Source organism: Carcharhinus amblyrhynchos, chromosome 35 (assembly GCF_965287045.1).
Source record: "Carcharhinus amblyrhynchos chromosome 35, sCarAmb.v2.hapA, whole genome shotgun sequence".
Lineage (NCBI taxonomy): Eukaryota > Metazoa > Chordata > Chondrichthyes > Carcharhiniformes > Carcharhinidae > Carcharhinus > Carcharhinus amblyrhynchos.
The window spans coordinates 12,218,429-12,244,107 of NC_137358.1; the positions used below are offsets into that span (position 1 = coordinate 12,218,429).

General features: G+C 47.2%; 1 protein-coding gene across 1 annotated transcript; it reads right to left on the reverse strand.

Moving 5' to 3' along the window:
* Positions 1-3,544: 3,544 nt before the first annotated feature.
* cimip4 (ciliary microtubule inner protein 4) lies at positions 3,545-22,919 on the reverse strand. The gene is made up of 7 exons (XM_080217538.1): positions 22,862-22,919; positions 22,742-22,769; positions 21,324-21,425; positions 15,900-16,261; positions 12,176-12,320; positions 9,153-9,263; positions 3,545-4,899 (listed from the first exon to the last, which is right to left on the reverse strand). Exons 3-7 carry the CDS (start codon positions 21,418-21,420, stop codon positions 4,568-4,570), a joined length of 1,047 nt encoding a protein of 348 aa, XP_080073664.1. The 5' UTR covers positions 21,421-21,425; positions 22,742-22,769; positions 22,862-22,919; the 3' UTR covers positions 3,545-4,567.
* Positions 22,920-25,679: the final 2,760 nt, after the last annotated feature.

Below are 25,679 nucleotides of genomic sequence, written 5' to 3' on the forward strand. Positions count from 1 at the left end.
CGAATTCCGCCTCCTCCGCAATGCGCAGGCGCAAAGTCCGCTCCTTTTTTTCCTTCCCGCAATGCGCAGGTGCGAACCGAGTCTCTGCTCCCCTTTGCACCACACAGGCGTGAATCCCATCACCCTCCTCCGCAACACGCAGGCGCCAACTCCCTCCCACCACCGCCTCCTCCACCAGGCGCAGGCGCGAACCAAGTTGCCCTACCGGTTCGAGCGCCCCCTAGCGGTCCAGGTCACGGACTGCTCGCTGGGAGTTATCCGCCCGAAAGGCAGGCTGGGAATTGTAGTCCACAGGAGGATCCTCGGGCCTGCAGGCCTTGGCCTTCCTTGTAGTGGGTTCATGCTGGACTTGCAGCAGACTCAGTAATAATATAAAGGGCCACAAAAGCCCTTTCCCTCCATTATTCTTTTATATTTATATTCTTTCATATCCTTCCATTCCTTCCCCTCTCATTCAATAATCTACCTTCACATGAAAATATAAATCCTATTATACAAAAACAATTCCAGCAACCAAAGCATTTTGCTCTGATTCACATCCAATTATAATTAATGCTGAACTGAATAACTGAACTTAATTAATAAGAACTGAAAAAATCAAATCCCAAATAGCTCTGGCCCAGGCCAGACACCACAAACTGCCAGGCCAGATACATACATACATACATGAACTCACCTGGCAGTTTGGCTGTCACGCTTTCTTGTTGACTTGTTTTTTATTTTCTTGTTAATGAACATTTTCATTCTATTACTCAGTATAACAACCTCCAAACAGTGGACATTAAAAACAGGCACTTGAGAATATTAGGTTAGTTTGACACTGCTTGTAAAAAAAATCAAAGAAGGGAAAATACTTTTACAGATGCACCATAGAAAACATTCTTATGGTCGTATCACAGCTTGGTATGGCTCCTGCTCTGTCCAAGACCGCAAGAAACTACAAAAGGTCGTGAATGAAACCCAGTTCATCACGCAAACCAGATTCCAATCAACTGATTCTATCTACACTTCCCAATGCCTCGAAAAAGCAGCCAGCATAATTAAGGACCCCACGCATCCCGGATATTCTTTTTTCCACATTCCCCTATGGGAAAAAAATCCAAAAGTCAGGTCACATACCAACCGACTCAAAAATAGCTTCTTCCCTGCTGCCACCAGACTTTTGAATGGACTTATCTCTCATTAAGCTGATCTTTCTCTACACCCTAGCTATGACTGTAACACTACATTGTGCACTCTCTCCTTTCCTTCTCTATGAACAGGATGCTTTGTCTGTATAGCACATGCAAGAAACAATACTTTTCTCTGTATACTAATGCATGTGATAATAATAAATCAAATCAAATTACTTTTAAATTGACACAAAACAGGATCATCAGGATTTCTCCTGTAGTAGTGATTGAGACAAGACAATGGCTACAAGGTGAAAATGTCGAAACTTTAATGCAGCCACAAAGCTGCGCAACTCAAAGAAATCAACAGGAAAATTTATCTGAACCCATCTTATACACCTGAGGGATGTGATGGCCTAGTGGTATTATTGCTGGACTATTAATCCAGAAACTCAGCTAATGTTCAGGGGTTCGAATCCCACTATGGCAAATGGTGTCCATATGAGCCGAGGGAATGTGTATGATGTATGAACAGTACATATTTAGTTTTGGGCAACATGGTAGCACAGTGGTCAGCACTGCTGCCTCAGTGCCAGGGACCTGGGTTCAGTTCTGGCCTGGGTCACTGTCAGTGCAGAGTCTACATGCTCTCCCTGTATCTGTGTGGGTTTCCTCCCACAGTCCAAAGATGTGCAGGTTAGGTGGATTGGCTAGGCAATATTGCCCCTTAGTGTAAGGGGGACTACCTAGGTTAAATGCAAGGTGTTATTGGATAGGACCTGGGTGGGATTGTGGTTGATGCAGACTCAATGGGCTGCATAGCCTCCTTCTGCATTGTATGATTCTATGTCTATGTCTAAATTGACCCTTAGTGTCAGAGAGATTAGCAGGGTAGATGTGTGGGGTTGCGGAAATGGGCCTGGGTGGGATTGTTGTCGATACAGATTTGATGGGCCAAATGGTCTCCTTCTTCACTGTCGGGATTCTATGACTACATGGTCTCAAAATGGAACTCCAGTATATGACCATTTGGAACTATTTTTCCTTTGTGGGGAAAAATAATTCAATGAGACAAGATGGCCCAAAAGATAAGGGAGCTCCCAGGTCCTAGAAGGCGATTGCCTATAGGAGCATGACTTCTTTCTTTCTCTTGCTCTCATCTGTAAATCACAAACCCATCATGTATGATGCTCAAAGAAAGTCTAAGATGAATACATGTAAGCAATGTCCTTTAAACGCACTCAAGTAAACATACGTGGCCAAAGAAAGCAACACAAACATCTTTGCAAAAGGCTGAGTCCAAACTCACGCGGAGGAATCTCAGCAAATTGTGTGCATACTGGGTAGACAAATACATTTGAACTCAATAAAAATATCTGGAATTGAGAAGTTACTGATGGCCATGAAACCATTGTTTAAAGATTATTTATTAATATCACAAGTAGGCTTGTATTAACATTGCAATGAAGTTACTGTGAAGATATCTGAGTCACCACACTCTGGTGCCTGTTCGGGTTTGATTTGATTTGATTTATTATTGTCACATGTATGGCTATACAGTGAAAAGTATTGTTTCTTGTGCATTGTACTGACAAAGCATACTATTCATAGAGAAGGTAAGGAGACAGTGCAGAATGTAGTGTCACAGTCAGAGCTTGGATGTAGAGAAAGATCAACTGAGTGTGTGGTAGGTCCATTCAAAAGCCTGATAGCAGCAGGGAAGAAGCTGTTCTTAAGTCGGTTGGTACGTGACAGCAGAATTTTGTATCTTTTCTCCTATGGAAGAAGATAGAAGAGAGAATGTCCAGGGTGCATGGGGTCCTAGATCATGTTGGCTGCTTTTCCAAGGCAGTGGGAAGTGTAGACAGAGTCAATAGATGGGAGGCTGGTTTGTGTGATGGACTGGGCTACATTCATGAACCTTTGTAGTTCCTTGCGGTCTTGGGCAGAGCAGGAGCCCATACCAAGCTGTGATTCAATCAGAAAGAATGCTTTCTATGATGCGACTGTAAAAGTTAGAGCCGTGGCGGACATGCCAAATTTCCTCAGCATTCTGAGAAAGTAGAGGCATTGATGGGCTTTCTTAGCTGTAGTGTCTGCACGGGAGGTCCAGGACAGATTGTTGGTGATCTGGACACCTAAAAGCTTGAAGCTCTCGACCATTTCTACTTTGTTCCCGTTGAGGCAGACAGGAGCATGTTCTCCTTTACGCTTCCTGAAGTCGATGACCATACCTTTGTTTTGTTGACATTGAGGGAGAGATTATTGTCGTTGCACCAGTTCACCAGATTCTCTATCTAATTCCTGAGATAGAGATTTCTGATACGCTGAGGAAGAATTAGCACGGCCAATACACCTAAGCAGCACACATCTCAGACTTTGGGAGGAAACTGCAGCACCCAGAGGAAACTCACACAGGACACAAGGCAGACTCCACACAGACAGTCACCCAAGCCAGGAATCAAACCAGGGTCCCCAGCACTGTGAGGCAGCAGTGCTAACCACTATGCCACTATGTCGTCATTGTCAATTGTCAGAAAAACCCATCTGGTACACAAATGTCCCTTTAGGGAAGGAAATCTGCTGTCTTGAGGCCTACATGTAGCTCCAAAGCCACAGCAATGTGGTTGACTTTCAACTGCCCTCGGGCAACCAGGGATGGATAATAAATGCTGGCCAGCCAGCTGTGTCCATGTCCCACGAATGAATCAAAAAACATTTCATGGAAAAGGCCTCCCCTCTAGCACTCAACTACCTCCAGCAAGCAAGAAGTATAAAAGTCTCGAGGTGGGCTGCAGGTACCTCTCTGGCAAATGGACCATCTTAAACCAGGCACTGAGGGGACAGGGCTAGTGGTACACAGTTAGCAAGGTGTGTTACAAGCAGGTGCAAATAGGATCAGGAGCCTAGGAGGGAGGCTGCAAGGATTAGGAGATAAAGGCAGTGACCCTGGATCAGATAGCAATGTCAGCATGTCAGCGAGGGCAAAGCTCAGCGATTGGTCCCAAAGGCAGTGATTGAGACAGGACGCTGGGATCCATCAAAGGAGCTTACACGGGATCAGTAATTGATACTTCTGACATTAACGAACCAGGTAGGTTGTTCCGACAATGGTTTCGTGGTCATCAGCAGATTCTTAATTCCAGATTTTTTTCACTGAATTCAAATTTCACCATCCGCTGTGCCGAGATTCGAACCCTGGTCCCCAGAACACTAGCTGAGTTTCTGGATTAATAGCCCAGCGATAATACCACACGGCCATCACCCTCCCCCGAATGAGAATGCCATGTCTTCAAAATGGTGTATGTTGAATCTTGCGGTGCGCAAAATTATCTTGTGTTTCCTACCGCACTCACTATCCTTCAAAAGTGACTTCATTGGCTGCCAAGTACTTTGCGAGGCGGTATATAAATGCAAATATCTTCAGCGAAGCCGTGGATCCGGCAATCTTTGGCTTAGGGCAGCGGCAGAGGCTGGTTATAAAATTCCCAGAATGACTCATCCTTTTTAATATTTCTCTTAGCTGGTGTTCCAATTTCTCCCGAAGGTTCCATCACCTCCGGCTTTGGGGTAATCCCCTCCGGCTGGGGGGCGGTTTTCCTCGGCTTGAGGGCGGCTTTCTTCAGTGCTTTGGGAGGCCGGGGCTGGGCTAACACGGCGGGTCCGCCTGGCCCCGGGGCAGAGGTGAGAGTAGGCCAGTTCTTGGAGAGTTTGGGCTGCTCTTCAATGTACCACTGGAGGTTCCTCGACAGCCGTTCACGGGTCAGTAGCTCAGAGGTCCAGACACCTTCAAACAGCAGAATGAGGAAAATGACCCAACAATCCTCCAGTGTCTCTCCTACACAAGCCCACTGTCAACGTAACCTCACAACCCTTCCCCCACAGTGACTTTCACCGTCACCCAGTTGGTCACAGACTCCCGCCTTGGAGGCAGAAGCTTGTGAGTTAACTAGTAAATAAAAAAAGGAAAGTCTATTAGTCACAAGTAAGGCTTACATTAACACTGCAATGAAGTTACTGTGAGAATCCCCTAGTTGTCACACTCCGGCACCTGTTCGGGTAACACTGAGGGAGAATTTAGCACGGCCCAATGCACCCTAACCAGCACGTCTTTTGGACTGTAGGAGGAAACCGGAGCACCCGGAGGAAACCCAGGCAGACACAGGGAGAATGTGTAGACTCCACACAGTGTGGAGACATACAGCAGTGGGCAGCACGGTGGTTAGCACTGCTGCCTCACAGCGTCAGGGATCCCTGGGTTCGAATCCCGGCTTGGGTCACTGTCTGTGCGGAGTTTGCACCTTCTCCCTGTGTCTGCGTGGGTTTCCTCCGGATGCTCCAGTTTCCTCCCACAGTCTGAAAGACGTGCTGGTTAGGTGTACTGACCTGAACAGAAGTGTGGTGACTCGGGGAATTTCACAGTAACTTCATTGCAGCGTTAATGTAAGCCTTACTTGTGACTAACAAATAAACTTTCAGTGAGCCAAGCCAGGAATTGAACTCGGGTTCCCGGCACTGTGAGGCAGCTGTGCCAACCACTGTGCCATGGCCCAAGCAGTACTGGTGGGGGGAGGTAGGGTGCTGCACTGTTGGAGATGCCACCTTTCAAATAAGGTATTCATTTTATTTATTCATGGAATGTGGGTGCCGCTAGCTGGGCATTTATTGCCCATCCCTAATTGCCCTTGAACTGAGTGGCTTGCCCTTGAACGGAGAGTTAACCACATTGCTGTGACTCTGGAGTCACATGTAGGCCAGACCGGGTAAGGACGGCAGATTTCCTTCCCTAAAGGGGACAATAGTGAACCAGAGGACAGTTGGGGGCAGCACTGTGGCTGCCATTAAACCGAGGCCTCCATCAGGGTGTTAAAGATCCCTTGGCCCCTATTTGGATGGCACAGTGGCAAGTACTGTCGCCTTAAAGTGCCACGGACCTGGGGTCGATTCCGGCTTTGAGTCACTGTCTGTGCAGAGTCTGCACGTTCACCCCATGTCTGCATGGGTTTCCTCCGGGTGCTCCGGTTTCCTCCCACAGTCCAAAGGTGCGCGGGTTAGGTGGAATGGCCATGCTAAATTAGTGTCACAAGAATTAGCAAGGAAAATAGGTGGAATTACCGGGATAGGCCCTGGGTGGGACTGTTGCCGGTGTAGATTTAATGGGTCAAATGGCCTCCTTCTGCACTGTTCTATGAAATTTCTTCACACAAACAGTTGTCCCCTTAGTGTCCAAAGATGTGCGAGTTAGGTGGACTGGCCATGCGCGGGGTTACAGAATAGGGGTCTGGGTGGGAGGTGCCTGTGGTGAGTCGGTGCAGACATGATGGGCCAGTTAGCCATCCGTACTGTAGCAATTCTACGGTTCTAATGGATAAATACTGAACTCCCCTGCTTATCTTTTAATAGCAGCGTGGGATCTTTTCAGTTTTCCTGAGGAAGAAGTTGGCGAGAGGGTCCAGGTAAGGCAGTCTGTCAGAGGGTCAGTGCAGGCTCAATGAGCCGAATGGCCTCTTTCTGCACTGCAGGGATCCTATGAATCTCTATGAATGGCACGGTGACACAGTGGTTAGCACTGCTACCTCACAGTGCCAGGGACCCGGGTTCAATTCAGGTCTTGGGTCACTGTCTGTGTGGAGTCTGCACATTCTCCCCGTGTCTGCGTGGGTTTCCTTCAGGTGCTCCGTCTTCCTCCCACAGTCCAAGGATGTGCAGGTTAGGTAGATTGGCCATGCTAAATTAATCCTAGCATCGGGGGATTAGCAGGGTAAATATGTGGGGTTACGGGAATAGGGCCTGAGTGGGATTGTTGTTGGTGCAGGCTCGAGGAGACAAATTGCCTACTTTTGTACTGTGGGGATTCTATAATTCACTACACAAGCCAAACTAAATTGGTAAAACGGTTCTTTGTACACGATTGGGTCATCAGTGTCTAATTTTACATGGCTGATAAACTCAATTCTGGAGTAAGATTATCTTGAGTTTGATGCTGGATGAATCTAGTCAGGCTTTTATCTCTTTGATGTCGATAAAATTAAGACCAAGTCTTTTTTAACATTTTCTGTGAGCTGAACGAGTGTGAAAATGGGAGAGTTTTGGAATTTTTTTCAATGAGGGAACCTAAATTCACCCGCAATCCGGCTGCTCTGCTCAGAGGGCGCAATTGCACATGCGTCCATATCAATCCAGGATACTGGCTAAGCATCTCGGACCAGGAAGCAACCATGTATCTCCTGGCTGTCGAGTGGGTACAGGAATGGAGAACTGGGGATCGGTACCACCCTAGCACATGTGTCCTCTGCCCAACAATGACCCATGCCAAGTGGAACTATATCTTTCACTCACGTCTCTATCTTACAATTCAAAATGTGACTGCATCATGAGAAATTCTTTTTAAAAATTGCACAAAACAGACAAACGAGGAGCAGTTTTGTTTCCTGGTTTTATGTACTCAGTTGTTTGAAGAATTTGCCATCTGTTTCTCCAGTTCATCTAACGCTTTCTTCATCTTCCGATGAACAATACTCATCTCAACCCAGTGACCTAAAAAGATGACAGACAACTTTGCAAGTGTCACGATGCAAACCTAAGAATTGAACCATTTCTTTCACCTTAGTTTTCTTAAGATTTAAACAAAAAGCAATGAAGAATCTCCCACTGAAGATCCCAATATGGGAAGGGCAGCACAGTGGCACAGTGGTTAGCACTGCCGCCTCAAAGCGTCAGGGACCCGGGTTCAATTCCAGCCTTGAATGACTGTATGAAGTTTGCACCTTCTCCCCAAGTCTGTATGTGTTTCCTCTGGGTGCTCCGGTTTCCTCCCACAAAGATGTGTAAGTTAGGTAGATTGGCCATGCTAAATTGCCCCTTAGTGTCCTAAGATCATAGAATCCTTACAGTGCAGAAGAAGGCCATTCAGCCCATCGAGTCTGCACTGGCCACAATCCCACCCAGGCCCTATTCCCATAACCCCACATGTTTACCCTGCTAATCCCCTGACTCCAGGGTTAATTTAGCACGGCCAATCAACGGAACCTTCGGACTGTGGGAGGAAACCCACAGGAAACCCACGCAGACACAGGGAGAATGTGCAAACTCCGCTTAGACAGTGACTCAAGGCCAGAATTGAACCCGGGTCCCTGGTGCTGGGAGACAGCAGTGCTAACCACTGTGCCACCATGCCAGCCCCGATGTATAGATTAGATGGATTGGCCAGAGTAAATTATTCCATAGTGTCCAAAGATGTATAGGTTAGGTGGATTGGCCATGCTAAATTGCCCCTTAGTGTCCAAAGATGTGTAGGTTAGGTGGATTGGCCATGCTAAATTGCCCTTTAGTGTCCAAAGATGTGTAGGTTAGGTGGATTGGCCATGCTAAATTGCCCTTTAGTGTCCAAAGATGTGTAGGTTAGGTGGATTGGCCATGCTAAATTGCCCCTTAGTGTCCAAAGATGTGTAGGTCAGGTGGATTGGCCATGCTAAATTGCCCCTTAGTGTCCAAAGATGTGTAGGTCAGGTGGATTGGCCATGCTAAATTGCCCGTTAGTGTCCAAAGATGTGTAGGTTAGGTGGATTGGCCATGCTAAATTGCCCCTTAGTGTCCAAAGATGTGTAGGTCAGGTGGATTGGCCATGCTAAATTGCCCGTTAGTGTCCAAAGATGTGTAGGTTAGGTGGATTGGCCATGCTAAATTGCCCCTTAGTGTCCAAAGATGTGTAGGTCAGGTGGATTGGCTATGCTAAATGCATGGGGTGACAGGGATGGGGGCAGTAAGATGCTCTTTCAGAGAGTCAGTGCAGACACAATGGCCTCCTCCTGCACTGTAGGGATTCTATGGTTCAGGGTGGAGGTGACTGTCCTAACAAAGTCTAACTGTGGGTTAACTGCGGAGGACTGGGGTGGTGGTGGCGAGAAGGATACGACCAGAGGCACCTCCCCCGGCCCACCATCTTTACTTCAGTCAGATCTTGCGACAAGGGGTCATTGACGAGATCAGGAATTTGTCTGGAACAGGGGTGAGCTACGGAGTTAAGGAATTATACTGTACCCAATTCATCTGTCGTTCTTCCATGCCAGTGCTCTGGGTCGCGTTTAAAGCGGTGATGCACCTCTTTCGTGTAGGTAGATTGTGCCTCACTCAGCCAATCAGTCGAGGAACCTGACACCCCAAAACAAAAGCATCTATAATAAATGTCCACACATACCAGCAGAACCTCACTCTACCATTCACACACAAAAATTAGCACAGCTACAGAGTAACTCAGCATCTCCCCACTGGAATTGGTGCCAGCCTCGATACAGAGAAGAAAGTCCCAACCACCAAAATGAGAGCTGCAGAAATGTACACGCCAATGATTGGCCACCAATGTGGGCAACACGGTGGCACAGTGGTTAGCACAGCTGCCTCAGTGTCAGGGACCCAGGTTCAATTGGCTGATAGTGTGGAGTTTGCACGTTCTCCTAGAGTTTCTTCTGGGTGCTCCAGTTTCCTCCCACAGTCCAAAGATGTGTAGGTTAGGGAGTGATTGGTCATGCTAAATTGCCCCTTCGTGTCCAAAGGTGTGTAGGTTAGGGGGATTGGCCATGCTAAATTGCCCCTTCGTGTCCAAAGATGTGCAGGTTAAGTTGATTGGCCATGCTAAATTGCCCCTTAATCGCCAAAGATGTGCAGGTTAGGAGATTGGCCATGCTAAATTGCCCCTTAGAGTCGGAGTATTAGATAGGGGGTTATGGGGATAGGTCCTGAGTGGGATTGTTGTCAATGTTGGCTTGATAGGCCAAATGGCCTCCTGCACTGTGGGGTTTCTATGATTGTAAATTTGAGCTCAAGCTTTGAATGTGTGGCCTTCCAGCCCGCAATCCATTTTAAAAAATATTGTTTCTGGTACGTGAGCAACAGTGGCAAGACTAACATTTGTTGTCCATCCCCAACTGCCCTCAGTGGCTCACGTGGCAATTTCAGAGGGCAGTTGAGAATCAACCACATTGCTGTGGCTCTGGAGTCACATGTAGGCCAGACCCAGTAAGGACGGCAGATTTCCTTCCCTTAAGGACATTAGTGAACCAGCTGGGATTTTCTCATGATTATTACATATAAAACAGACCATTTATTGCTGATGTGTTATCATACAATCCCTACAGTGCAGAAGGAGGCCATTAGGCCCATCAAGTCTGCACAATCCCACCCAGGCCCTATCTCCATAATCAGCCAAATGATCTTTTGGGCATGTATTGATTTATAAAGCTTCTCTTGGGGCAGCATGGTGGCAGAATGGTTAGCACTGCTGCCTCGCAGTGCCGGTTATCTGGGTTCGACTCCCGGCTTGGGTCACTGTCTGTGCGGAGTTTGCACCTTCTCCCCGTGTCTGCATGGGTTTCCTCTGGGCCAAATGGCCTGTTTCTTAGGGTCAATGAATCCTTACACAAGGAGGCCAATCAGCCCATCAAGTCTGCATCAACTCTCTGACAGAGAACCTTACCCTGGGCCACCCCCACCCTATCCCCTAACCCCACACATTTACCCCACAAATCCCCCAGAACTACAGGGGCAATTTAACATGGCCTACCCACCTAACCTGAACATCTTTGGACACTAAGGGGCAATTTAGCATGGCCAATCCACCTAATCTACACATCTTTGGACACTAAGGGACAATTTAGCATGGCCAATCCACCTAACCTACACATCTTCATTATGATCATGGCTGATCATCCAACTTAATATCCCGATACCCCCTTCCCTCTATATCCTTTGATCTCTTTCATCCCAAGGGCTAAATCTAACTCCTTGAAAACAACGTTCTGGCCTCAGCTACTTCCTGTGGTAGCAAATTCCACATGCTGCTCATCCTCTGGGTGAAGAAACTTCTCCTCACCTCAGCCCCCTTACCCTTAAACTAGTTCTGGACCCTCCCACTATTGGGCACAGTCTTTCTGAATCTACCCAGTTTAATCCTGTTAGAATTTTATAGATTTCTATGAGATCCCCTCTCATTCTTCCGAAATCTGGAGGATATAATCCTCACTGCACGAACAGCAGACGTTCAAGAGGGTGGCTCACCACCACCTTCCCAAGGGCAAGAACGGATGGGCAGCAAGTGCTGGCCTAGCCAGTGACGCCACATCTCAAGATCAAGTATAAAAACTCTTCCTAGTCATCTCATAGTTCTCCCTTATGACTGTTAGGGCAGCACGGTGGTTAGCACTGCTGCCTCACAGCACCAGAGATCTGGGTTCGATTCCCGGCTCGGGTCACCGTCTGCATGCAGTTTGCACATTCTCCTCGTGTCTGCGTGGGTTTCCTCCGGGTGCTCCGGTTTCCTCCCACAGCCCAAAGGCATGTGGGTTAGGTTGATTGGCCATGCTAAATTGTCAGGGGGATTAGCACAATAAATATAAAGGGTTACGGGAATAGGGCCTGGGTGGGATTGTGGTCGGTACAGACTCAATGGGCCGAATGGCCTCTTTCTGCATTGTAGGGATTCTATGATATTACATTCTATGATACTACGAACTTCATTGCAGTGTTAATGTAAGCCTACTTGTGGCACTAAGAATAAAATTTGAACAATCTCGCATCTTGGGACATTGACCATTTTAAAACTGCCCCATCGAAATACAAATTGCAATCAATAAACCATCAGGGAACGGTTATAAAGAAAGAATTTTGCATTTATATAGTGCCTTTCAAGATCTAATGCACAGGCTCTGAAATCCTTTTTGGAGGCGTACACTCGTTTCCCATTTCTCTCGGTCGGAAATAATGTTTTGTCTGTAACAAAGTGAATGTTTGCAGTGAGTAATCTATGTCAGAACAGGAACTGGCAGCACTTGGAAAGGTGAAACCAGAAGAGAAAACGCTGGAAAATCTCGGCAGGTCTGGCAGCATCTGTAAGGAGAGAAAAGAGCTGACGTTTCGAGTCCAGATGACCCTTTATCAAGTTGTCTGGACTCGAAACGTCAGCTCTTTTCTCTCCTTACAGATGCTGCCAGACCTGCCGAGATTTTCCAGCGTTTTCTCTTCTGGTTTCAGATTCCAGCATCCGCAGTAATTTGCTTTTATTTATATACCTGGAAAGATGTTACATCGGAGTGGATATCCTATCCTTTCATACCAGCTCACGTGATCAGAGGGCTTCTCTGGTGCCTGTACTGGAACGTCCTCCGAATCCAAACTTTTGGATGGTCTCTCCTTCTGTTTCATGAACTTATTAACCTGCAGAGAAGCAACAGGAAGGTCGCCACGCTGGCTTACGAACAGACAAACATTTAAAGTTTATTCATCAGTCAGAAGTAAGGCCTCCGTGAGGGCAGCAATGGAAGTTACTGTGAAATTCCCCTAGTCGCCACACTCTGGCGCCCGTTCGGGTCAATGCACCCTAACCAGCACATCTTTCAGACTGTGGGAGGAAACCAGAACAAACCCACGCAGACACGGGGAGAATGTGCAAACTCCACACGGACAGTGACCCAAGCCGGGAATCGAACCCAGGTCTCTGGCGCTGTGAGGCAGCAGTGCTAACCACTGTGCCACCCCAATCAAATAACATTCTTTTTTTCCCATATTCTCTTTGGAGGGAGGGACGCAAGCTTATGGGAGACAGCTGCAATGTGTGGAGACGCCGGTGTTGGACTGGGGTGGGCACAGTGAGAAGTCTCACAACACAAAGGTTAAAGTCCAGCAGGTTTATTTGGAATTACGAGCTTTTGGATGAAGGAGCAGCGCTCCAAAAGCTCGTGATTCCAAATAAACCTGTTGGGCTTCGACCTGGTGTTGTGAGACTTCTTACTGAGAACAGCTGCAGGCATATCATCTATCTTTGGGTGGCACAGTGATTAGCACTGCTGCCTCTCAGCGCCAGGGACCCGGGTTCGATTCCCAGCTTGGGTCACAGTCTTTGTGGAGTTTGCATGTTCTCCCCGTGTCTGCGTGGGTTTCCTCCCACAGTTTGAAAGATGGACACTGGCCATGCTAAATTCTCCCTCAGTGTACCCAAACAGGCGTCGGAGTGTGGTGGCTAGGGGGTTTTCACAGTAACTTCAGTGCAGTGTTAATGTAAGTCTAAAAATAGATACTACACAGTAAACTCAGTCCGAGGGGAAGGCTGTTGCCTTGACTCCCCAGTATTAAACCACTCCGTTCAATCAACTTTGGGATCTAGAAATTCCAAGGCAAAGCTTTCCTTCGCAGGTAACTTCTTGGAGTAAGACAAGGGTTAGAGAAAAGTGAAACGAAGGGCGGTGAACCAAAAACAGAGAGAAAGAGGATTCACAGTTTGGATAATTGGGTGGATTTTTTTTCAAATTCATTGTTGGGACGAGGGTTTCATTGGCAGGGCCAGCACTTATTGTCCATCCCAAATTCCCATTAAATGGTGGTGCTAATCTACCGTCTGGAGCCATTGCCACCCATTTGACGTTTCTGTAGAAGCTTCATACAACTCAGGGCTTGCTGGGCCAATTCGGAGGTCAGATTGGAGTCAATCACATTGTTATGGGTGGTACAGCGGTCAGCACTGCTGCCTCACAGCGCCAGGGACTCGGGCTCAATTCCAGCCTCGGGTCACTGTCATTATGGAGTTTGCACGTTCTCCCCATGTCTGCGTGGGCAGCACAGTAGCTGGCACTGCTGCCTCACAGCGCCAGGGATTCCAGCTCAATTCCAGCCTCGGGTCCCTGTCATTATGGAGTTTGCACGTTCTCCCCATGTCTGCGTGGGCGGCACGGTAGCACAGTGGTCGGCACTGCTGCTTCACAGCTCCAGGGACCCCGGCTCGATTCCCAGCTCTGGTTACTGTCTGTGTGGAGTCTGCACATTCTCCTCGTGTCTGCATGGATTTCCTCCGGGTGCTCCAGTTTCCTCTCAGTCCAAAGGTTAGGTTGATTGGCCATGCTTAAATTGCCCCTTAGTGTCCTAAGGCATGTAGGGTAGAGGGATTAGTGGGTAAAATATGTAGGGATATGGGATTATGGTCAGTGCAGACTCGGTGGGCCAAATGGCCTCTCTCTGTACTGTAGGGTTTCTATGATTTCCTCTGGGTTCTCCTGTTTCCTCCCACACTCCAAAGATGTGCAGGTTAGGTTGATTGGTCCTGCTGAATTGCCCCTTAGTGTCTCAAGGTATGTAGATTGGCATGGAGGCACAGTGGTTAGCACGCTGCCTCACATCGCCAAGGACCCAGGTTCGATTCCTGGCCTGGATCACTGTCTATGCAGAGTCTGCAGGTGCTCTGGTTTCCTCCCACATTATGACAGATGTCCCAGTTAGGTGCATTGACCAGACTAAATTCTCCCTCAGTGTGCCCAAACAGGCACCAGAGTGTAGCGACTCGGGGATTTTCACAGTAACTTCATTGCAGTGTTAATGTAAGCCTACTTGTGACGCTAATAAATACACTTAGGTGGATTGGCCATGGTAAATTGGCTCTTAGCATCCAAAGGTGTGTAGGGTCACAGAAGTTTACAGCATGGAAACAGGCCCTTTGGTCCAATTTATCCACGCTGCCTTTTTTTTTAAACCCCTAAGCTAATCCCAATTGCTCACATTTGGCCCACATCCCTCTATACCCATCTTATCCATGTAACTGTCTAAATGCTTTTTAAAAGACAAAATTGTACCTGCCTCTACTACTACCTCTGGCAGCTCGTTCCAGACACTCACCCCACTCTGTGTGAAAAAATTGTCCCTTCTGAACACTTTTGTAGCTCTCCCCGCTCACCTTAAACCTATGCCTTCTAGTTTTAGACTCCCCTTACCTTTGGGAAAAGATATTGACTATCTAGCTGATCTAGGCCCCTCATTATTTTATAGGCCTCTGTAAGATCACCCCTCAGCCTTCTACACTCCAGAGAAGAAAGTCCCAGTCTATCCAGCCTCTCCTTATAAATCAAGTCCCAGTAGCATCCTACTAAAATCTTTTCTGCAGTCTTTCTAGTTCAATAACATTCTTTCTATAATTGGGTGCTTAGGTGGATTGGCCATGCTAAATTGTCCCTTGGCGTCCAAAGATGTGCTGTTTAGAAGGAATTAGCCATGGGAGATGTGTGCGGATGTGGGGATAAGGTGAGGGAAAGGGGCTGGGTAAGATGCTCTCTCAGAGAGTCAGTGTAGACTCAATGGGCCAAATGGCCTCTCCAGTACTGTAGGATTCTAATCTATGATTTCAAGATAAAGGGGGGGCGGTTCAGAACGGAGTTGAGGAGGAACTTCTTCACTCAAAGGGTGGTGAATCTCTGGAATTCTCTGCCCGTTGAAGTGGTGGAGGCTGCCTCGCTAAATATTTTTAAGAAGCGGGTTGATGGGTTTTTGATAAGAGAGGGGATTAAGGGTTATGGGGAGAGGGCGGGAAAGTGGAACTGAGCCACGACAGATCAGCCATGATCTTATTGAATGGCGGGGCAGGCTCGAAGGGCCAGATGGCCTACTCCTGCTCCTATTTCTTATGTTCTTATGTTCTTATTATGTAATCTATGATTCTGAGAAGTCAAATGTAGGCCACATTAGACAAGGATGAAATAGTTCCTACCCTGAAGGACATTACTGAACCTGATTGTTGATCTGGCAATTTCATGCCCACCATTACTGAAAATTTGGATAATTAAAGATCCCGACTTACTATTTAATTTAATCTGAATTCTCTCAGCTGCCTTGCTGGGATTTGAACTCATGTTTCTAAGAGCTTAAAGCACAGCCTCTGTATTACTAATCCAGTAAGATTCCCACTGCGCTAATGCCTCCATCATTCACCGTGTTATGGACAGGAGCCAGCTCCACAAGTATTCGTTCCACACTAACCTCATCATCTGTCAGAAGCTCGTCCACGAGTTGGCTCCCAAACTTGTGCTTAATATTTTTGGGAATTACACACTCCACTTCTCGACTGGGGGGCGGCCTTGGAGTCTCGCATGACTCACTGATTCTTCCATCGCAGCTAGAGGGCATAGTTCCAAGCGAGTCCTTCACCTCCGGTTTGCGGGCCTTGTCATCCGTTCTGCCTCTTCCTGATCTCGAGCCCGTGGCTCTCGAGGCATCGGGGCTGCTCCCCTGCCCTCGCCCAATAACCCTTTCCGCATCGGCCTTGCAAATGCGGCCCTGGCGTTTTTCCAACTGAGGTGGTGACTGGGCTTCAGCAGAAACTGGTTTTTCCTCTGACAACCCTATAATTGAGAGAAAAGGCTTGCATTTATACAGCACTATTTATTAACCACAACTAGATGTCTCAGAGAGCTTCACAGCTAATACTTAGAATCCCTACAGTGCGGAAGGAGGCCTTTCAGCCCATCAAGGCTGTACTGACAACAATCCCACCCAGGGCCTCTCCCTATAACCCCACCTATTCACCTTGCTAATCCTAATGGATAATTTAGTGATGGCACAGTGGTCAGCACTGCTGCCTCACAGCGCCAGGGACCCTGGTTTGATTCCTAGCTTGGGTCACTGTGCAGAGTTTGCACATTCTCCCCGTGTAACAAATGACCGAGATGAGAGTGTAGAAGGATGGGTTAGTAAATTTGCAGACAACACTAAAGTCGGACGAGGTGTAGGCAGTGAGGATGGATGTTACAGTTTGCAGAGGGACATAGATAAGTTGCAGAGCTGGGCTGAAAGGTAGCAAATGGAGTTTAATGCGGAAAAGTGAGAGGTGATTCACTTTGGAAAGAGTAACAGGATTACAGAATATAGGGCTAATGGAAGGACTCTTGGTAGTGTCGACAAGCAGAGAGATCTCAGTGTACATGTGCAGAGCTCCCTGAAAGTTGACACCCAGGTTGATAGGGTTGTTAACTTTTATTGGTGGAGGGATTGAATTTCGGAGCCGTGAGGTCATGTTGCAACTGTACAAAACTCTGGTGCGGCCGCACTTGGAGTATTGCGTACAGTTCTGGTCGCCACATTATAAGAAAGATGTGGAGGCATTGGAAAGGGTGCAGAGGAGGTTTACCAGGATGTTGCCTGGTACGGTGGGAAGGTCTTATGAGGAAAGGCTAAGGGACTTGAGGTTGTTTTTGTTAGAGAGAATAAGGTTAAGAGGTGACCTAATTGAGGCATACAAGATGATCAAAGGATTAGATAGGGTGGACAGTGAGAGCCTTTTTCCTCCGATGGTGATGGCTAACACGAGGGGACATAGCTTTAAATTGAGGGGTGATAAATATAGGACAGATGTCAGAGGTAGGATCTTTACTCAGAGGGTAATAAGGGCATGGAATGCCCTGCCTGCAGTTGTGGACTCGCCAACTTTAAGGGCGTTCAAATGGTCAGTGGATTGGCATATGGATAACATTGGAATAGTTTAGGTTAGAGGGTCATTAGATTGGTTCCACTGGTCGGAGCAACATCGAGGGCCGAAGGGCCTGTACTGCGCTGTAATGTTCTATGTGCGTGCGTGAGTTTCCTCTGGGTGTTCCGATTTCCTCCGGGTGCTCCGATTTCCTCCCATAGTCCAAAAGACGTGCTGGTTAGGTAGACCAGCCTTACTAAATTCTCTCTGTGTACCTGAATACCAGCGTGTGGCAACTAGGACATTTTCACAGTAACTTCATTGCAGTGTGACTGTAAGCTTACTTGTGACTAATAAATAAACTTTTACTTTAGCTTTTAGCATGGCCAATCCACCTAACTTCTTTGAAACATAGTCACAATAGAAATTATGGCAGCCAATCACTTTCCACTATATCCCACAAACAACGCAACAATAGTGGCCAAATAATCTACTTTTTTATGTTGAGAGATAAAACTGACCAATACACCAGAAATAACTCCCCTGTTCTTCTTTCAAGTATGGCTGGGGGATCTTTTATATCCACCTTGGGGAGACATTAGCTGGTGAAACTTATTTTTATTACTCATTCATGGGACATGGGCATCGCTGGCTGGACCAGCATTTATTATCCATCCCTAGTTGCCCCTTGAGAAGGTGGTGGGTGAGCTGCCTTCTTGAATCGCTGCAGTCCGCGTGCTGTGGGTTGACCCACAATGCCGTTGAGGGCATTCCAGGATTTTGACCCAGCGACTGTGAAGGAACGGCCGAAATATATTTCCAAGTCAGGATGGTGAGTGGCTTGGAGGGGAACTTGCAGGGGGTGGTGTTCCCATGTATCTGCTGCCCTTGTCCTTCCAGTTGGAAGTGGTTGTGGGTTTGGAAGGTGCTGTCTAAGGATCTTTGGTGAGTTGCTGCAGTGCATCTTGTAGATGGTACACACTACTGCTACTGGTGGTGGAGGGAGTGGATGTGGTGCCAAGCAAGTGGGGTTGTTTTGTCCTGGATGGTGTCGAGCTTCTTCAGTGTTGTTGGAGCTGCCCCCATCCAGGCAAGTGGGGAGTTTTCCATCACACTCCTGACTTGTACCTTGTAGATAGTGGACAGGCTTTGGGGAGTCAGGAGGTGAGTTACTCGCTGCAGTACTCCTAGCCTCTGACCTGCTCTAGTAGCCACACTGTTTAAGTGGTGAATCCAGTTGAGTTTCTCGTCAGTGGTAACCCCAAGAATGTTAACTTAAATTCAACTAATTAAAAAAAATAATAATTTCTGGTCTGGAACTGAAATCTGTTCTCAGTAACGGTGACAATGAAATGAATACCAATTGGTGTCAAGACCCATTTCGCTCACCAAAATAAAGGCAAAATACTGCAGATGCTGGAATCTGAAACAAAAGCAGAAAAGGCTGGAAAATCTCAGCAGGTCTGACAGCATCTGCGGAGAGAGAGTAGAGCCAACGTTGAGTCTGGATGACTCTGTCAGAGCTCGCCCTTTGGGGAAGGAAATCTTTAGGAAAGGTGGCGCAGTGGTTAGCACTGCTGCCTCACAGCTCCAAGGACCTGGGTTCCATTTCCTGCTTGGGTCACTGTCTGTGTAGAGTCTCCCCGTGTCTCCATGGGTTTCCTCCGGGTGCTCCAGTTTCCTCCCACAGTCCGAAAGACGTGCTGGTTAGGGTGCATTGGCCGTACTAAATTCTCCCTCAGTGTTACCCAAACAGGCGCCGGAGTGTGGCAACTAGGGGAATTTTCACAGTAACTTTGTTGCAGTGTTAATGTAAGCCTACTTGTGACTGATAAATTTTAACTTTAACTTGAAATCTGCTGTCTATATCGGTCTGGCCTACACATGACTCCAGAGCCACAGCGATGTAATTGACTCCTAAATGCCCTCCGAAATGGCCTGGCAAGCTACTCAGTTCAAGGGCAATTAGGGATGAGCGACAAATGCTGGCCTTGCCAGTGACACCCACAGCCCATGAAAGAATAAAGAATAACCCATGGTGGAAGTGGGAACTTGGTTCAAGTGTTTTAAACGAAACCTCCTGCCATCTCATACTCACAACAGACAACATGACAACAGATGGTGGCACAGTGGTTAGCACTGCTGCCCCACAGTGCCAGGGACCTGGGTTCAATTCCAGCCTCGGGTCACTGTCTGCGTGGCATTTGCACATTCCCCCTAGGGGCTTCCTCTGGGTGCTCTGGTTTCCTCCCACACTCCAAAGATGTGTGGGTTAGGTGGATTGGCCATGCAAAATTGACCCTAGTGTCAAGGGGGTTAGCAGGGTAAATATGTGGGATTATAGGGATAGGGACTGGGTGGGATTGTTGTCAGTGCAGACTCTGAGCCAAATAGCCTCCTTCTGCACGGTAGGAATTCTATGATTCACACAGTGGATTGGGGAAACCTTCACTGCCCCCCACCCCAACCCACCGTAAGCAGGTTATTACTGAGTGCAAAGGTCAGAGAGAGAGTCATGGGTTTGGAAGGTGCTTTGAAGGAAGTTTGGTGAGTTGCTGCAGTGCATCTTGTAGATGGTACACACGGCTGCTACTGAGTGTCGGTGGTGGAGGGAGTGAATGTTTGTGGGTGGGGTGCCAATCAAGCAGAGCTGCTTTGTCCTGGATGGTGTTGAGCTTCGAGTGTTGTTGGAGCTGCCCCCATCCAGGCAAGCGTAGAATATTCTATCACACTCCTGACTTGTGCCTTATGAAAAAGGTTTTGGGGAGTCAGGAGCTGAGCTACCACACTGCAAATTTCCCAGTCTCTGACATACTCTTCTAGGCCATGCTAAATTGCCCCTTAAATGTCCAAAGATGTGCAAATTGTGTGGATTGGCCATGCTAAATTGCCCATTGGTGTTCAAAGATGTGTAGGTGAGGGGGGGATTGGCCATGCTAAATGCTCAGGGTTATGGAGGTAAGGTGCTCTATCAGAGAGTTGGCACTGGGTCGATGGGCTGAGTGGCCTCTTTCTGAGCATGCAGACATGAAAGAAGGTGAATGTGAGGGTGAGCGAGTATACATGGCAATGGAAGAAATATTTCAGGATGAACGCCATCCAAATGGTCCAGTTCAATGGTAATCCAACATGATCTTAGAGCATTGGCTCTATTCTCTCTCCACCGATGCTGTCAGACCTGCTGAGATTTTCCAGCCTTTTCTGCTTTTGTTTCGGATTCCAGCATCTGCAGTATTTTGCCTTTATTTTGGTGAGCCAAATGGGTCTTGACACCAATCGGTATTCATTTCATCGTCACCGTTACTGAGAACAGATTTCAGTTCCAGACCAGAATTGCTGCAACTGTACAGGGCACTGGTGAGGCCGCAGCTGGAGTACTGTGCACAGTTTTGGTCACTGCACTTGCGCAAGGATATTTTGGCCTTGGAGGGAGTGCAGAGGAGGTTTACTAGGCTGATACCGGAGATGAGATGGTTGGACTTTGAAGAGAGACTAAATAGACTGGGTTTGTACTTGTTGCAGTTTAGAAGGATGAGGGGGGACCTTATAGAGACGTGTAAGATAATGAAAGGGATGGACAGGATAGAGGTAGAGAGATTCTTCCCACTCAGAAAGGACAGCAGGACTAGAGGGCACAGCCTCAAGATAAGGGGGGGGCAGTTTAGATCGGAGTTGAGGAGGAACTTCTTCACTCAAAGGGTGGTGAATCTCTGGAATTCTCTGCCCGTTGAAGTGGTGGAGGCTGCCTCGCTAAATATATTTAACTCACGGGTAGATAGGTTTTTGGTAGGCAAGGGAATTAAGGGTTATGGGGAGAAAGCGGGAAAGTGGAACTGAGCCACTTCAGATCAGCCATGATCTTATTGAATGGCGGGGCAGGCTCGAAGGGCTAGATGGCCTATTCCTGCTCCTACTTATGTTCTTATGATCTACCTCGCCTTAATTTTACCAGAATAATAGTTAGTAACAGCAGCCTTACAGTTGATGTAGTTCTTTACCTTTGTAGTAACCTTCACTATCCAGTGTTGTGCCAAACAGGGTCCGACCAGGGAACCTCTGGCCTCCATCGCTCACTGCACTTTCAGGTTTTATCATTGCATCTAGAAAAACAATTTTTTTTTAGAAGAGAAAAGAAACTCGAGTTAAGACTTGTGGAGCTTTCTTAAGCATTCCAGAACTCTACTAACCTCATTCCATTGAGGGAAATCTTAAATAAGAGGCCAGTCCACAAGGTGACTGCCATTTCAAATTATATTCAGGCAAACTCTCACAAAGCATACCCAACATTCATCAGATTTCATTGTTTTACTCTATAGTGCTGCCTTTCCTAGATGGTAAAAAATTTTCCTTTCTTTCCAATGGCTAGAGGGAGGTGATGGCCTAGTGATATTATCACTAGAATATTAATGCAGAAATTCAACTAATATTCCAGGGACCCGGGTTCAAATCCCGCCACAGCAGATGGTAGAATTTGAATTCAATTAAAAAAATCTGGAATTAGGAATCAGATGACCATTGTCAGAAAAACCCATCTGGTTCACTAATGCCCTTCAGGGAAGGGAATCTGCCATCCTTACCCAGCCCTTGATAATCACCACCAACCACCCCCACCTTATTCATAGCCTTAGAACTTGATGACATGTCTTTTCCCAGATGCAGACTGACCCTAAGAACCATAGAGTCCCTACAGTTCAGAAAGAGGCCACCCAGCCCATCGAGCCTACACCAACTCTCTGATAGTGCATCCTACCTCCATAACCCTGAGCATTTAGCATGGCCAACCCCCCCTAACCAGCACATCTTTGGACACTAAGGGGCAATTTAGCATGGCCAATCCACCTAACCTGCACATCTTTGGACACTAAGGGGCAATTTAGCATGGCCAATCCACCTAACCTGCATATCTTTGGACACTAAGAGACAATTTAGCATGGCCAATCCACCTAACCTACACATCTTTGGACACAAAGGGGCAATTTAGCATGGCCAATTCACTGAACCTGTACAATTTATGACACTAAGGGGCAATTTAGCATGGCCAATCCACCTAACCTGCACATCTTTGGACACTAAGGAGCAATTTAGCGTGGCCAATTCACCTAACCTGCACATCTTTAGATCCTTGTAGATACCACCCTTGTAATTTCCGATTTTGCTTTCAAATGTTTGCATGTTGTGAATTTATTGTACATTCTCAAACTGCAATGTTCCCCCTTCCTTTACCCTCCCGCCTCCCTTTCTTTTCTCTAGCCGTCTTTCAAAGGCTTTTGAGACGCTGAAAACCGGGAGGATTTATCCCCTGCTGGGGTCCCGCTGTCAAACCTCTCGCTCATCGAACCCCTACGGTGCAGCTGGAGACATACAAATTCAACTCAAAACGCCCAACAGGGGAGCTAATGAAAACGTTATTACCGACCTGCAAGTGTGTGTGCTCTTACCAGAAACTGAAAAAGAAAATTTAAAGAAAATGTTAAATATTTCATTTTACATGATTAAGTTTTTTTTTAAATTGTATTAGGTCTGGGAAGTAACTAACCTTGAAACTGAGGACATTTAGGATCCCCCATTGCAACTCCCAGCCTGATATACCTGCGGATTCCTCGCCTGCCTGATTTTAACCTGGCTGAATGAAACTTCCAAGCATGGTGCCAATCAGGGCTTCGGTTACACGAGCTCCACCAACCAACAGCGGATTAGCCAGTCACGTGGGGCACAATGTATCCAACGTTGCCAGGGGAACAAGTGATCAACATTCCATTAAGGAACTCCACCACTGGGGTGGAAATGACAAGAGAAGACATTTCTTCTTGGAAACCGATGGGATTTATTGATGCGGCCAGTTCAAGGTTTGTGGAATTCAACTCCAGCACTTCCTTATGCCAACTATAACAGGGGCAAATGCCAAATTAGGGTGGCACAGTGGTTGGCACTGCTGCCTCACCATGCCAGGGACTCAGGTTCAATTCCAGCTTTCCTACAATGCAGAAAGCGGCCATTCAGCCCATCAATTCCTCCACTGACAACAATACCCCCATAACCCAACATTTTTGCCCTTCCAATTTCCCCTGACACGAAGGGGCAATTTAGTATGAAATCATAGAATCCTACAGTGCAGAAAGAGGCCATTTGGCCCATCGAGTCTGCATCAATCACAATCCCACTCGGCCCCTATCTCCATATCCCTACATATTTACCCACTAACCTATGCATCCTGGGACACTAAGGGCAATTTAGAATGGGCAATCAACCTAGCCCGCACATCTTTGGACTGTGGGAGGAAACCAGAGTGCCTGGAGAAAGCCCACGCAGACACAGGGAGAATGTGCAAACTCCACACAGACAGTGACTAGAGCCAGGATTCGAACCCAGGTCTCTGGAGCTGTGAAGCAGCAGTGCTAACCACTCTGCTAATCAACCTAACCCGCACATCTTTGAACTGTGGGAGGAAACCCATGCAGACACAGGGTGAATGTACAAACTCCACACAGACAGTGACCCAAGCCGGAATTCAAACCCAGGTCCCTGGAGGCATGAAGCATCAGTGCTAACCACCGTGCTACTTTGCTAAACAACCTAACCGGCACATCTTTGAACTGTGGGAGGAAACCCACACGGGCATGGGGAGAAGGTGCAAACTCAACACAGGCAGTCACCCAAGACGGGTATCGAACCCGGGTTCCTGAAGCTGGGAGGCAGCAGCTTTGTGCCACCATTTGGGTGACTGTGTGTGTGGAGTTTGCACCTTCTCCCCCATGTCTGAGAGAGTTTCCTCCAGATGCTCCAGCTTCCTCCAGTACGTCCTCCAAAGATGTGCGGGTTAGGTTACAGGAACACGGCCTAGGTGGAATTGTGATGGGTGCAGACTCAATGGGCCGAATGGCCTCCTTCTACCTTGTTGAGTTTCTATAGATAGAATAATCCTATGCAAACTAGTTTTTTAAAAAATATACTTTTATTAAAGATTTCTCCCAGTTTCACAAATAACACAACAGACCCTCAAGGAATGGTACAGTGCAGCGTAAACATTTCCCAACATATACAGATAGGAAAACAGAGCACGGACACAGTTGGTTCGAATCATTCATTACAAATGGCGTCTCCAAAGATAACAATGAAAGGTCATTTTAGAGATTGACAGAAAACAGAATAACAAGATAAAGCCATGAGTACATGACATAATAGGGCACACCCTTGCTTACAGGATACCAGAGACAGAGCCACGTATCTTAGGTTCCAGGGTTTTAAAAGTAGCTACTGCCATTGCGTCTTTAGCCAAGGAGAATTAAAGGATATCGACAGAGGTATAGAAAAGGTTATTCAGCCAAAGATTCTCGCACCACATTTAGGCAAGCACCAAAACGTACTTCCCCCATCTCCAGCTATTCACCAAAATAGGTCTTTTCCCAGGATATCTGCTCTGTCTGCACCTTTACTGGAGTCCATCAGATTTTCTTTGACTCCCAGGAAATACAGAAACAAACCACACATCACCAATAAGGGGACCTTTCCTCACCAGCTGTAAGGACTCATTGGGCCATACTTGCACCCTCTAAACTAAACCACTCCCCACCTCCCTGGAGTGGCACCACTCATGTTAGCCATGACATGGCGGCACAGTGGTTAGCACTGCTACCTCACAGCGCCAGGGACCTGGGTTCAATTCCGGCCTCGGGTTACTGTCTGTGTGGGGTTTGCACATTCTCCCCGTGTCTGTGTGGGTCTCCTCTGGGTGCTCTGGTTTCCTCCTACAGTTAGGTTAGGTTGATTGGCCATGGTAAATTAACCATAGTGTCAGAGGGATTAGCAGGGTAAATATGAGGGATTATGGAAACAGTGCCTGAGTGGGATTGTGGTCAGTGTAGATGTGATGGGCTGAGTGGCCTCATTCTGCACAGATTCTAAGAGTAAGAAGGATTCTATGATTCTGAGAATAATGGATACCACATAACCACTATTATAAACGCAAGGATTACAAGAAACAAAATGGATAATATCACACATCCATAGTGCCAAATAACTCCCCCAGCTGGCTCCCCAACATACTCAAGTCCTTTAAGGATATTGAAGTTTATTCATTAGTCACAAGTAATGCTTAACACTGCAGTGAAGTTACTGTGAAAATCCCCTAGTTGCCACACTGTTCGGGTACACTGAGGAAGAATTTAGCACAGGTAATGCAGCCTAACCAGTGCATCTTTCAGACTGTGGGAGGAAACCGGAGCACCCAGAGGAAACCCACGCAGACACAGGGAACATGTGCAGACTCCGCACAGACAGTGAACCAAGCTGGGAATTGAATTCGAGTCTCTGGTACCTTGAGGCAGCAGTGCTAAATCCTGTGCCACCGTGCTGCT